Here is a 13,569-nt window from a genome sequence, read left to right on the forward strand (position 1 = left end):
AATTGGTCTGGCTTCAGCTTCTGTCAGGGTTCCTCCCCCACTCTGAACTCTAGGGTACAGATGTGGGGACCTGCATGAAAAACCTCCTAAGCTTATCTTTACCAGCTTAGGTCAAAACTTCCCCAAGGTACAAAATATTCCACCCTTTGTCCTTGGATTGGCTGCTACCACCACCAGACTAATACTGGTTACTGGGGAAGAGCTGTTTGGACGCGTCTTTCCCCCCAAAATACTTCCCAAAACCTTGCACCCCACTTCCTGGACAAGGTTTGGTAAAAAGCCTCACCAATTTGCCTAGGTGACTACAGACCCAGACCCTTGGATCTTAAGAACAATGAACAATCCTCCCAACACTTGCACCCCCCCCTTTCCTGGGAAATGTTAGATAAAAAGCCTCACCAATTTGCATAGGTGACCACAGACCCAAACCCTTGGATCTGAGAACAATGAAAAAGCATTCAGTTTTCTTACAAGAAGACTTTTAATAAAAATAGTAGTAAATAGAAATAAAGAAATCCCCCCTGTAAAATCAGGATGGTAGATACCTTACAGGGTAATTAGATTCAAAAACATAGAGAACCCCTCTAGGCAAAACCTTAAGTTACAAAAAAGATACACAGACAGAAATAGTTATTCTATTCAGCACAGTTCTTTTCTCAGCCATTTAAAGAAATCATAATCTAACACGTACCTAGCTAGATTACTTACTAAAAGTTCTAAGACTCCATTCCTGGTCTATCCCCGGCCAAGACAGACTATAGACAGACACACAGACCCTTTGTTTCTCTCCCTCCTTCCAGCTTTTGAAAGTATCTTGTCTCCTCATTGGTCATTTTGGTCAGGTGCCAGCAAGGCACCTTAATCTGATGAGGTTCTTAATCTGAATCTGAATCTTAATCTGATGAGGTTCAATAAAGATAAGTGCAGAGTCCTGCACTTAGGATGGAAGAATCCAATGCACCGCTACAAACTAGGGACCGAATGGCTAGGCAGCAGTTCTGCGGAAAAGGACCTAGGGGTGACAGTGGACGAGAAGCTGGATATGAGTCAGCAGTGTGCCCTTGTTGCCAAGAAGGCCAATAGCATTTTGGAATGTATAAGTAGGGGCATAGCGAGCAGATCGAGGGACGTGATCGTTCCCCTCTATTCGACATTGGTGAGGCCTCATCTGGAGTACTATGTCCAGTTTTGGGCCCCACACTACAAGAAGGATGTGGATAAATTGGAGAGAGTCCAGCGAAGGGCAACAAAAATGATTAGGGGTCTGGAACACATGACTTATGAGGAGAGGCTGAGGGAGCTGGGATTGTTTAGCCTGCAGAAGAGAAGAATGAGGGGGGATTTGATAGCTGCTTTCAACTACCTGAAAGGGGGTTCCAAAGAGGATGGCTCTAGACTGTTCTCAATGGTAGCAGATGACAGAACGAGGAGTAATGGTCTCAAGTTGCAGTGGGGGAGGTTTAGATTGGATATTAGGAAAAAAATTTTCACTAAGAGGGTGGTGAAACACTGGAATGCGTTACCTAGGGAGGTGGTAGAATCTCCTTCCTTGGAGGTTTTTAAGGTCAGGCTTGACAAAGCCCTGGCTGGGATGATTTAACTGGGAATTGGTCCTGCTTCGAGCAGGGGGTTGGACTAGATGACCTTCAGGGGCCCCTTCCAACCCTGATATTCTATGATTGTATGATTCTAAGGTTACCTTTAGCTTCTTAACCCTTTACAGGTGAGAGGAGCTTTCCCTGGCCAGGAGGGATTTCAAAGGGGTTTACTCTTCCCTTTATATTTATGACAGCTTCCAGCTTCTGTTTCTTGTTCATTTCTCTGCTAGATTGAAGAGCCGTTAGTGCCGGGTATTTTCTCCCTGTGTAGGTTCTGATACACTGTCATCAATCACCTTGCAATCTTCTTTCTGAGATGCTAAACAGATTGAGCTCTTTAAGTCTCTCATTGTGAGGCATTTTCTCCAATCCTGGAATCATTTTTATGGCTCTTTTCTGCACCCTCTCCAACATCCTTTTAAAAATGTGCACGGTATTTCTGTACTGGCCTCACCAATCCGATATACAGATGTAAAATCACCTTCATACTCCGACTAGTTACTTCTCTGGATGTAAGCTGGGTCTGACTTTTGCCACAGCATTGCACTAGAAGCTCATGTTGAGTTGACCATTAAATCCTTTTCAGAGTAACTGCTTTGCAGGATACAATCTCCCATTCTGTAGGTATGACATTCCTTTTTCATGGATGCTATAATTTTGCATTTGTCTGTATTAAAATGCATTTGTTTGAATGGGCCCAGCTTACTAAATCATCCAGATCACTCTTAGTGACTGCCTTGTTCTCAGTGTTATTTACTACTGCACCAATCTTTGTGCACGTTTTATCAGCAGTGATTTTATATTTACTTCCAGATCATTGATGAAAATGTTGAATAGCATCGGGCCTGATACAAATTCCTGCAAAACCCCTCTAGAAACACCCACAATTGATGATGGTTACCTACTGACAGCTATTTTTGAGATCTGGAAGTTGTACAGTTCTTAATAAATTGAACGTGCACTTTATTTATATTGTATGGTGCTAATTTTGTGATCAGAATGTCATGCAATGCTAAGTCAAATGCCTTTAAAAAGTCTATGAATTACATCTTTGCAGTTATCTTTATCAACGAAATTTGTAATATCATCAAAGAATTAAATCATTGGTTTGACAAGACCTATTTGATATAAAACCATGCGAAATAGTACCAATTATATTTCTAGCCTTTAATTCTTCATCAATTAACTCCCGTATCAGTTTTTCTGTTATTTTGCTTGGGACTGACGTCAGGCAAACCAGGCCATAGTTACTCAGGTGTTTTTGAATATTGACATGACATTAACACTTTTCCAGTACTCCACGCTTTATTTAAAATGCATGGGTAAGAGATCTCCTTTGCCAGCTCTTTTAGGACTCTTGGATACAAATTATCCAAGCCTGATGATTTAAAAATATTTAACCATAGTAGATGTTGTTTAACTACTTCTTTAATTACTAATGGACAGGAAAGTACTTCATCATCTTCATGTGAAAAGAGTACATCAATCCTGCTTATTTCCAATTTCAGAACAAAAACATTTATTGAACATTTCTGACTTTTCTGTATCATTATTTACAGTTTTACCACCTCCATCTAGTAAAGGGCCTAAACCGTTGCTAAGATTTCTTTTTGTTCCCAATATACTTAAAAACTCCTTATTGTCCTTAGCCCTGCCAAGGCTGGATTATTTTTCCCTGATGTCTTTATTTTCCCTTATCAGCTTTAAGCTCTTTATCATTCAGTATAAATTAGAACTTGTATCTGTTTCCCCTTTTTTTCCAATTTGTTACATATTGCTTTATTTCTTTATTCCTGCTTGGAGCCTTTTCTGTCCCACAGAATCTGGATGGGCTGTTAGCCAAAGTAGTTGTCTTCCTGTATTGTGGAATTGTTGGGTTTTTGGCCATCTAGTAAACTTATTTTAAAGAACTCCCAATTTTCATCCCCATGTTTCTGTCTACTTTTTTCAGTAACTCAGTATTTGCATTCAATATTCATATCGAGCCTTGAAGTTAGTACAGAAACAGGGCTCTTCATTTGCCATTAGAGCAAGTCACTAACTTGCCACAGCCTATATATTTGGGTGTATTCAAATTACATAACCTATTGATTGTGTGTCTCAAAAACATTTTATTGGCTTCTTATATTTGAATAATTCAAGACCATACAGAATAATATAGTACTGACACCAGGACTGTGTCCCTGCAGAAGTTCGGAGCCCTGCTGAAAACCATGGGCTGCTAAACCCCCTTTTTAAAAAAAGAAATGCAAGCTTTTTTCTATAAGAATAAAAAGTGTGTTAGGCAACCCCGGTATGTTATTGCCACCTGCCCTATAGTGTGACCCTATGAAGCAGAGGTGACCCGTGGGGCGGTGACATGCGGAGTCACAGGCTCCCCTCCCCAGATTTGCTGCTTGGCTTGTAGCGAGCATGCTCACAGGGACTGAACACGCTCAGTAACACTGCTGAAACTGGCTGCCCTCCCTCTGCCCCGCACCCCCCCTCCCCCCCGGGGTCATCTCTGCTATGAAGCAATTTCAGTCGGTTCCACAGATCACTCTTAAAAGTGCCGTTTCTCATTTCCAAGGCTCGCTCTCTTTGAACAGCTCAGGACAGTTGCGGTCGATTTAAAACCGCCACCACCACCACAACTTTGTAGTCCCGCGGGTTGAAGGAAAATCATGTAGCAAAAGCAGGCTATGCAATCCTGCACTTGTCTCCATGTAGGGGGGCTGGTTCCCCATTGAAGCTGTAGGATTGCATGTGGGTTGCAGGACTGGGCACAGGGTTCTGACTCGTGGTACATTATGCTGCCACGCTGTGTCTGTAATCAATAACATTTCTCCAAGCATTTCTAAACGTTGATGATCAGCAATGTGCCACATAGTCCCATTCCGCCAGCTCGTGTCATTGCCCTGCAGGTCATGACGTGTTTGGTCTAGTTTTGTTTCACACAGTTTTTGCTTTGATTTCTGCTTGTGCAACAGTTTCAGGATTTCAGGAGGGAATATTTCCCGTACAGTATTTATCACATGTTTGCCATCTGGGTTTTCACTGTCATTCCGTTCAATTCAAAATTTAAAGACTGAAAAATTGGACCTAACGGCAGCATAAATCTCTGTGGAAAACATAATTCTGTGATCGTTTGGGGGGATTAATAGACTTTTTAACTTAAAACAACACCCCATGACTTCAGTTTCATTTAATAACTGATTAATCACCTTACTCTTCATAATTAGATAATTTAAAAAATGCAAGTCTTATGACAAAGCAAAGGGAGGAAAATACACCTTGTGCTGAATCTGTTCCTATTGTGCTAGACCCCCCTGAGATTTCCTTCTGCATTTCCCCGTTGCTAGTTAATTGCCTTGTAAGAACTAAAGTCAATAGCTTCAAGCCTAGACTGTTGAACGGCTTGCTCCTTCACGTACTGTTGGAGAGGGGAAAAATGTGTACACACAGGTTTAACCAATTACAAAAAGAAGTCCATTTGGGATTTTGAATACAAATGGGTGGTGATTCAGCTAGGCATTGAAATCGGAATTCCAAGAGAGCTTTGACTACAGTCTACGAATACCATTTTGATCAGAAAGCTTTAAAATGGCCTTCCTGAGTGAAACTAATTTGACAGTTGCCATTCCTGGTAGTTACAGCCTGTAGCAAATGCCTGGTAGCGTTACAAAATATGTTTTAAATTGTTTGTAACTTTTTATATTGCCAGAGCAAAATGCCTTCTTACATAATAATCCAATAGACCATTTCTCTAACCCGGCACACTAATGGAACATGTAGCTGAATTCTCAGTGAAAGCTCCTAACTACTTTGCAAAAAAACGCAGCGTTATTTTGTCTTTTCTATTCACGCTGCTTTTGTTGCTCTCATGCAGCTGGAGAGATTTTCTACTGCCAGTGACTCAATCAGTCATTTTCTGCGGTGAGAATTTTCCATTAAGTGGACATAATGGAAACGGTGTGGCAGGGACCTTGCCCTCTGTTGCAGTCCTGAGCTTTGACTTCTTTGAGATTCAAGATGATCATTATTTTAGACCCAGTGGAGATAAAGGCCCCACGGTGCTAGGCATGCACAAACACACTAAAAGAGAGCACCTGCCCAAAAGAGTTTACAGTCCTACTAGATGAGAGATGAAGGAAGTGTTATCATCACTGCCGTTTTACAGATAGACATCAGATGTACCTCTGTGAGGTTAAGTAACTTGCTGAAGCTCATATTGGAAGTCTGTGGCAGACCTTGGAGTTAAATCCACAGTACCTTAACCAGAAGGCCATCTTTCCTTGAAAGAGTAAATGAGAAGAGGTTCCGTGAGAGGGGAGGTTTCAAATTTCCACTCTGTCATTACTGTGTATTGTGTAAACGGTATTGTTGATCAACAAAGACTCTGGAGAGCCACTACTGTGTGATGCGTTCTGCATTTTGCTGGGGCTGTAGGCAACCAGGTGTTTTGGGCTGTAGCTGGGGCTGTAGGCAACCAGGTGTTTTTTGCTTGAAGTTTAAGAAAACTATTTTCCGTAGTTTATTTGCCATTGAATGAATGGAGGACATAAAATTTCAGCATTCTCCTTCCATTGCAAATGTTACTCTGTTATAAAATAACTTTTAAAAGAAAAACAAAATCTCATTATAAAATGCCATCCTAATTTGAAACAGCTGTTTCATAATTTGTTTCTGTGATGCTACATTCAATATTTTGCAGAGTAGAACTAAGGTAACATTTATTTAAAATCCATTCACTATTACCAAGAATTATTGTACGTATTACTCGGATAGACGTATGGAACATGTGTTTCGTATTAATCGAGATGCTTACTCCAATGTGCACAGCCACTGGTCTTACTACTCAAATCAAGATGTACACCTTTAAAGAGCAGCTTACATATTTAAGGCAGATGTCTATTTTTTAGCATTGATTGGCCTCAATCCTGCAAACATGCAATGGAGCAACTGTGTTCTCCTGGACCTGATTCAGCAAAGTACTGTAGTATATGCCTCACTTCAAGCATGTGAGTGTACTCCCACTGACATCAATAGGACAAGGAACATGCTGAAAGTTGGACATGTGTTTAAGCACCATGCTGAAGCAGGGTCTGGAGTTGTTCTAACTGATTCAATGGATTTCTCACATTTGCAAAGTTACTCAAGTGCATAAGTCTTTGAAGGACTGGGGTTGTAATTTGTGGATGAGTGGGTAAAATCAGAATTAATTGAAGAAATCCTGCATATTCTAGAGTTTAATAGATGTGTGTGTTTGTTTTTCATGGGTTTCTACACATTTTTCTAACCAATAAAATGTGTGCCGAATTAACACAAGCAATCACTGTGTGCATGCAGATTAAGCAATGATAGGTCTATGTGGATAAGCAGGCACTGTTGGGTATGCAGTCAGCCCATATGAATACACAGCTACAGTAAATGTACATGCAGATTGGGAGCATACCTAGATCTACCTGTCTACACCTAGCCTTTTGGAAACCTAAGTACCTAGTTTGGAGAAGCAGCCTCCTACTGGTCATTAGAAGTTTTAGTAGCTAGATGTCCATCTGCCACTAATTGTGAGTGGAAACTTGCAGACTGAGTTATTTGCGGGTGGAAAATTGTGCAACATAAGTTAGTGAAGGTGGCTGGGATGCGGGTTATTTGCATGTTTTTCTTCAATGTAGCCATTATTCTTAAGACAACTTACCAAAATATGTTGGTAAAACAACACTGCATACCAAGGAATTGTCTCCCCCTTTGATAGGAGCTAGCCAAGTGTCGGAAGCTTATCGGTATAATTGTTTAGGCAGGGTATTCCCACTACACAATTTAACCCTAAATTTCTTTATTAGAAGCTGAAGGCCAAATGGTATTGTACAAATGCTCTAATCGTCTCTAAAAGCCTAAAAAATAAGTGATTCCTACATCCATATCATAACACACGTTCATAAACATTTGATCAGAAGAGTCACAAAAGAATCAAACCCAGGGATAATGCTTTCATCCTGGTTTGCTCCAGTATGATCAGATAGGAGCTGAGAAATACCCCTGGTTTTTGTATACAGTGCAACAGACAATTGATGGCATATTGATTGTCACTGTCTTTGCTAAAACCAGGTTTCGGTCCTGCTGATTCAACATGCACAATCTTTCTTTATTACTCAAACTAGTTAGAACCATCCATGATCACTAGGGCCTTTTTCCCCAAGAACTTTTCCTCCCAAGTTATGTTACCAGTTACCTTTCAGATCTAGTTTTTCCAATTAAGCCACATTCTTTCAAGGCCTTCCCAGAACTGCTAACAGGATCTATTCTTCCCATAAATATATTTTCTTTAGCCGAGCTAATTTAACCCTTTATATACTTCTTTAATACTATGCCAAGTTAGTCGATTTACAGGGCTCACTTTCCTTTCTCCTGTTTAGAGGCAGTGAGGTATTTGCGAAGTGTGGACTTGGAATGGGAAGAAACTCTGTTGTGGGCTTCAGGGATGCTTAAATTGATACTGCAGGAGCTGGAAGTCTGTATTTTAAATATCAAGAGGCGTCGCCATGTTAGTCTGTATCCACAAAAACAACGAGGAGTCTGGTGCCACCTTAAAGACTAAGAGATTTATTTGGGCATAAGCTTTCGTGGGTAAAAAAACCCACTTCTTCAGATGCATGGAGTGAAAGTTACAGATACAGGCATAAATTTACTGACACAGGAAGAGAAGGAAGTTTTCTTACAAGTGGAGAACCAGGGCTGACAGGGCCAATTCAGTCAGGGTGGATGTGGTCCACTCCCAATAATTGATGAGGAGGTGTCAATACCAAGAGAGGGAAAATTGCTTTTGTAGTGAGCCAGCCGCTCCCAGTCCCTCTTCAAGCCCAAATTAATGGTGTTAAGTTTGCAAATGAATTGTAGCTCTGCAGTTTCTCTTTGAAGTCTGTTTTTGAAGTTTTTTTGTTGCAGGGTGGCTACTTTTAAATCTGTTGTAGAATGTCCAGGGAGATGGAAGTGTTCTCCTACCGGCTTTTGTATGTTACTGTTCCTGGTGTCTGATTTGTGTCCATTTATTCTTTTACTTAGAGACTGTCCAGTTTGGCCAATGTACATGGCAGAGGGGCATTTCTGGCACATGATGGCATATATCACATTAGTAGATGTGCAGGTGAATGAGCCCCTGATGGTGTGTCTGATGTGGTTGGGTCCTCTGATGGTGTCTCTAGAGTAGATATGGGGACAGAGCAGGCAACGGGAGAGTCAAGGGTATCCAAAGCCTGGGATGGATCTTCTTGTTTGTATCTTAATACATATCTAACTACCTAAAGAGATGTCTGCCTTAAAAATGTTCTATTTTATTACTTTAAAGAAACACAAATACACTCACATTATCGGATAAGAGGCAAAGATAAAACATTCTCACCAAATAACATCAAACTTCTCTTACAATGCAAATTAAAACAGCTTGACTAATTATTTCCAGGGTTTGATCAACAGTGTTTTAACTAAGTGAGATTAAGAAAGAAAGCGAGATTAAATTGTTTAAATGCAACATTAATTCACGCTTAACACCATGCGTGGTTTTGAAGTTATTTCTCTTGTGGTAACAGCTAGGAACCTCAATGGTGAGAAGGGACCCCATTGTGGCAGGTGCTGTACCAACACAGAACAGAAAGACAATCCAAAGAACTGACAATCTAAGAGTATACACTTGGAGTAGTAACTGTTCTCGGAACAGATCCCAAACATTCTCATACTTACCTGTTGTTTTTCAAGATGTGCAGTCTTACTTCGTTGCTTACTTGTGTGTAGGAAACACCTTAGGTTCTATGTAAGTGCTGATTTTGTTATCTGAGTTGTGTGTTTTTGTGCTTTTTTTTTTACCTTTCCAGATTTAGATGACCCGATAGTGACAGTTCACCAGAGCATCGGGGAAGCAAAAGAACAGTTTTACTATGAGAGAACAGTGTTTCTCAGGTGTGTTGCTAACTCCAACCCACCCGTACGGTACAGCTGGAGACGTGGCCAAGAGGTATTACTGCAAGGGTCGGATAAAGGAGTTGAAATCTATGAACCCTTCTTTACCCAGGTAGGAATCAAGGTACAGTATTTTTCTTTTCCTCATAATATTTTCCCCCCTTACGTACACAGTATATTGACCCCTTAAAGAATGGTTTCCTTCTTTCCATTTCAGGCTTCACATCTGTTGTTTTCCCCCCACGGAAGCTGAAGAAATAGCTATCAGGCATGGTGTAGGGGTTTTCACCAACATGGTTCATTTCAGGAGCCTGAGGGAGTTAGAAACTGACTCTTATCTAATTCTGGTGGGAGTTGGGAGCCTAATCTCTTGTCTTTCCCCCACTTTGTGGGTGCTAGTTCCAAACAACTTTTTACACGGGTGGCGGGGGATGGAAATTTCAAAAGTGCCTAAGTGACTGAGGAGCACATGTCGCAGTGAACATCAATAGTGTTTGTACTCTTGAGTCACGTAGAGGTGTTAGAAAATCCCACCATACAATTTAAGTCCGCACAGAGGATCTTTAGTGCTATCATTTCTCAACAGGAACTAGTTTTGTTTGCTCATCAGTCACTGAGGATATGGCTACATTGCAAATGAATAAATAAATACACATCCCTTGGTAACGAGTCTGAGCCTGGGTCTACAGACTCTGGCTAACCCTATGGTGCTAACAGTACCCAAGTAGATGTTCCCACTTGGGATGGAGCCCAGGCTCTGAGACCAATCCCTGTTGCTGGGTTTCAGAGGCCAAGCTCCAGCCTGAGAGGGATCATCTACATTGCTATTTTTATCATGAGCCAGAGTCCATAGACCCAGGCTCCGACACTCGCTGCTGTGGATCTGTTTAGACATACCCGAAGAGTCAGCTGCTCTAAAATAAATATCCAGCTTCCATCCCCTTGCAAACCTGCTCAAGGTCCCGTAGGGCTGTTGGCTTCTCTGTTGTGGAAATCACATGCAATACTGTGAGTCCAACCCTAAAATGGCCAAGGAAAACACAATTGCATTTTAGGCTAATTTCACCCCTGTGTCCAGAACCATCACAAGGCTGGTGCCCATTTAAGGCCTATTTTGACTGGTACTCAAACGGTGCCCAGGCCTGGTGCTGATTCTCGGCACTGGGTAACTTTCAGCCATGGTGAGTTAGCACACAAATGGAAGTGGAATACTTTTCTTTAGGCTGACACTGTTTGGGCAATTTACACTATAGGGCAAGATTGCATGTGCTGTGCGTATCATGTCTGTGTGTGCTGTGTAATGATGGCGTGCCTAGGAGTTACTGAGTGCCTTTATTTTTGTAAGCATCATTTAACAGAGAGGAAACCTCTCTTTATTTTCAAAAAGAAAAGGAGTACTTGTGGCACCTTAGAGACTAACCAATTTATTTGAGCATAAGCTTTCGTGAGCTATAGCTCACTTCATCGGATGTACTCCTTTTCTTTTTGCGAATACAGACTAACACGGCTGTTACTCTGAAACCTCGCTTTATTTTGAAATTGTTGGGCTACCCTCTAAAAAGGAATCTAAGTCAATAATAACGGGTGGTAAGATCCACTGCAGGTGCAAACTGAAGTAGCTCCTTTGAAGTCATTGAAGTGCACAAATTAAAGATCTGCCCCATCATCCTGTTTTTTCCTACCTGTTCCCCAAATAATTAATGTACAGTGTCTCTGTATAGAAGGTTACAGGGGGAGAAAGCTGCTGTTACTCAGAAGTGTTGCTACCAATAATCTCTGGCAACTCAGGCGTATTGGCCATCAAAGCTGCCTATCAGATCACATTTTTGAACACATTTGTATTTCTGAAGACCGTAAATCAACCCCAGTTTGAAAGTGGGGGAGAAGGAGATCCAGTCTACTGAAAACAAGTGTGTGTGTGATTGTATGTGTGTGTGTGTGTGTGTGAGAGAGAGAGAGAGTGTTTTGAAAATCTGAAAAAAACACTGAGGAAAGAAACAAACAGCTGCCCGTTCAGTCAGAGTTAGAGCAGAACAATCCTAAGTAATTCTGAGCTTTTGACTTGAGAGCACCATCATTTCTGCTGTGTATTACACTCTGTATTGCTAACCTAGCTTGCAATATTACAGAGAAACATACAGACTGGAACCTTACAGAGATGAGAAATAGACTGGGAGAGTACCATTCCTGGACCTCTGAACGCAATGAGATTATTCTTAATTTATCATCTATGGACCCAGTTAGGGACTCTGTGGTCTGTTTTCTAGTGAACACAGAGGTGTGGATTTGGAGGGTTTTGAATGGTTAATTAAAAGTCAAATTCTCCCTCTGAAATGGGATTCTTTGACTAATAATGCATCAACATGGCAACGTTTACTGTCATTTCTTTTGTTCGATATGTTCTTAGGCTAGAAAGCATCACATTAAATTAGATTCCTTTTTAAAAAAAAGTATGGTCCCTAGGTTATTAGGAACACTCTTGGTAGAACCTGTGTGTGTATTAAATTAGTAAATAAATCAGATTGTCATATTGATCATCAAAAGCTTATCCACAGCCTTTCTGCATGTATTGGTGCTCAGGTTGAATTAGCGCATCTACCTGTGTGCATATGAGATTTGATACACAAGAGGACGAAATGTAATTAAAAGTTCGAGTCATACATGTTTACTGCATATACCTGCATAACTGGTCCTGCTGATGATACGTCCAGTAGCAAACAGTGAGAGCTGATGTGAGGAGGGATAAGAGATTTGACTTTAGAACATTTGGGGATTTGAAGGTGAGATGGCATTTTCTTCTTGATAGCTTTGAAGCTGGATCATCAGTCCAAATCAAATGAAGTTTAGGGAAAACAAATATTGAAATATTTTAACTTTTCTCTTCTATTGTAGCCAAAGAGAGGAGGGGTGAAGGAAGCAGCATATTCTATCTGTATTTCCATTTTATTCAGTGTTAAATAAAAGAAGGTAAAACATAAACCACATTATTGCCTTATCTTCATTTTAGGAATCCTGCCACTCAAATTTAGCTCTAGATTTTGAAACCAGAATTTCTGCAATTTGGTTGTTAACAAGGATTACTTATTCTAGTAACTCTCTGGGGGGTGGGGGGAGGGAACCCAGTCATACACACATGTACTCATGTACTAAAGCAGTTCAGATAGTGAATTTTTTAAAGCTTTAAACTTGCCGCACAAGTTTTCCCCTAAGGATTTTCTTCTTCATCATCATCATCATCATCATTAGATATTGTAATTGCACAGTTCAATGATAAGATTACATTTGCTGTATTTACACTAATTATATAATTAGACATAATTACACTAATTACACAAATCAGCTAAAATTACTTTTAACAAATCATAGACATTGACGTAACATAAACCACATTACAATTGTGAGATCCGTCCACAACATCAAGGAGTGAACAGCTGAGGCTTAAACTTGCGAGACTCACAAACTCATAGTATCTGCAGGCCTGATCCACAGGCCATTGACTTCCACAGTCGTCTTCACGTCAACTTAAATGAGCTTTAAATTGGCCCTCGCGTCCCCCAGATATTCCTGAGCACGCTGTAAGGTCTGAAATCCTGCATTCCCATCTCACGCAGGACTACACTGGTGTCTGACTTTGACCAAAGAGATTTAGTAACTCTGTTCATTTCCATCTCCATCCGTGTTTGCTGGCCACCCGTATCGATCCTTCTCTGAAAAGGGGTTCAGATTTCCCTTTGTAGTACTGTGTGCGTTTGAACAGTCTAGTTTAAACCCTCGTTCCTGCGAACACTTATGCAACATCTGCTTAACTTTCACATTTAACTTTGCGGGCACTACTCGCATGTTTGTAGTGAAGCATGCTGCGTTATGTTTTCAGGACTGGGACCTAAGGTTGCATTTAAGGCTACCTTTTCCTGAACGAGCCACGTGCTCCATTTATTTCACTTTCATCTCTTTTTGCTTATTCATAATGTGCAGTATTTTTGAATGCAGCCCATATAGCCATCCAAATCCTTCCTATTTAACCTTGTGCACTTGA

At 40.8% G+C, this 13,569-nt stretch overlaps 1 protein-coding gene across 2 annotated transcripts in view; it reads left to right on the plus strand.

Annotated features, from left to right (window-relative positions):
* Window positions 1–13,569, plus strand: part of MDGA2 (MAM domain containing glycosylphosphatidylinositol anchor 2) — a 662,813-nt gene that overhangs the window by 341,917 nt on the left and 307,327 nt on the right. The window contains exon 4 of one of the 2 annotated variants that reach the window (XM_077820812.1): window positions 9,449–9,657. In XM_077820812.1, coding sequence (XP_077676938.1) covers window positions 9,449–9,657 — 209 coding nt within the window. The remainder of the gene's footprint in view (window positions 1–9,448; window positions 9,658–13,569) is intronic. The other variant, XM_077820813.1, reaches the window with a different exon arrangement.

Source organism: Eretmochelys imbricata, chromosome 6 (genome assembly GCF_965152235.1).
Source record: "Eretmochelys imbricata isolate rEreImb1 chromosome 6, rEreImb1.hap1, whole genome shotgun sequence".
Lineage (NCBI taxonomy): Eukaryota > Metazoa > Chordata > Testudines > Cheloniidae > Eretmochelys > Eretmochelys imbricata.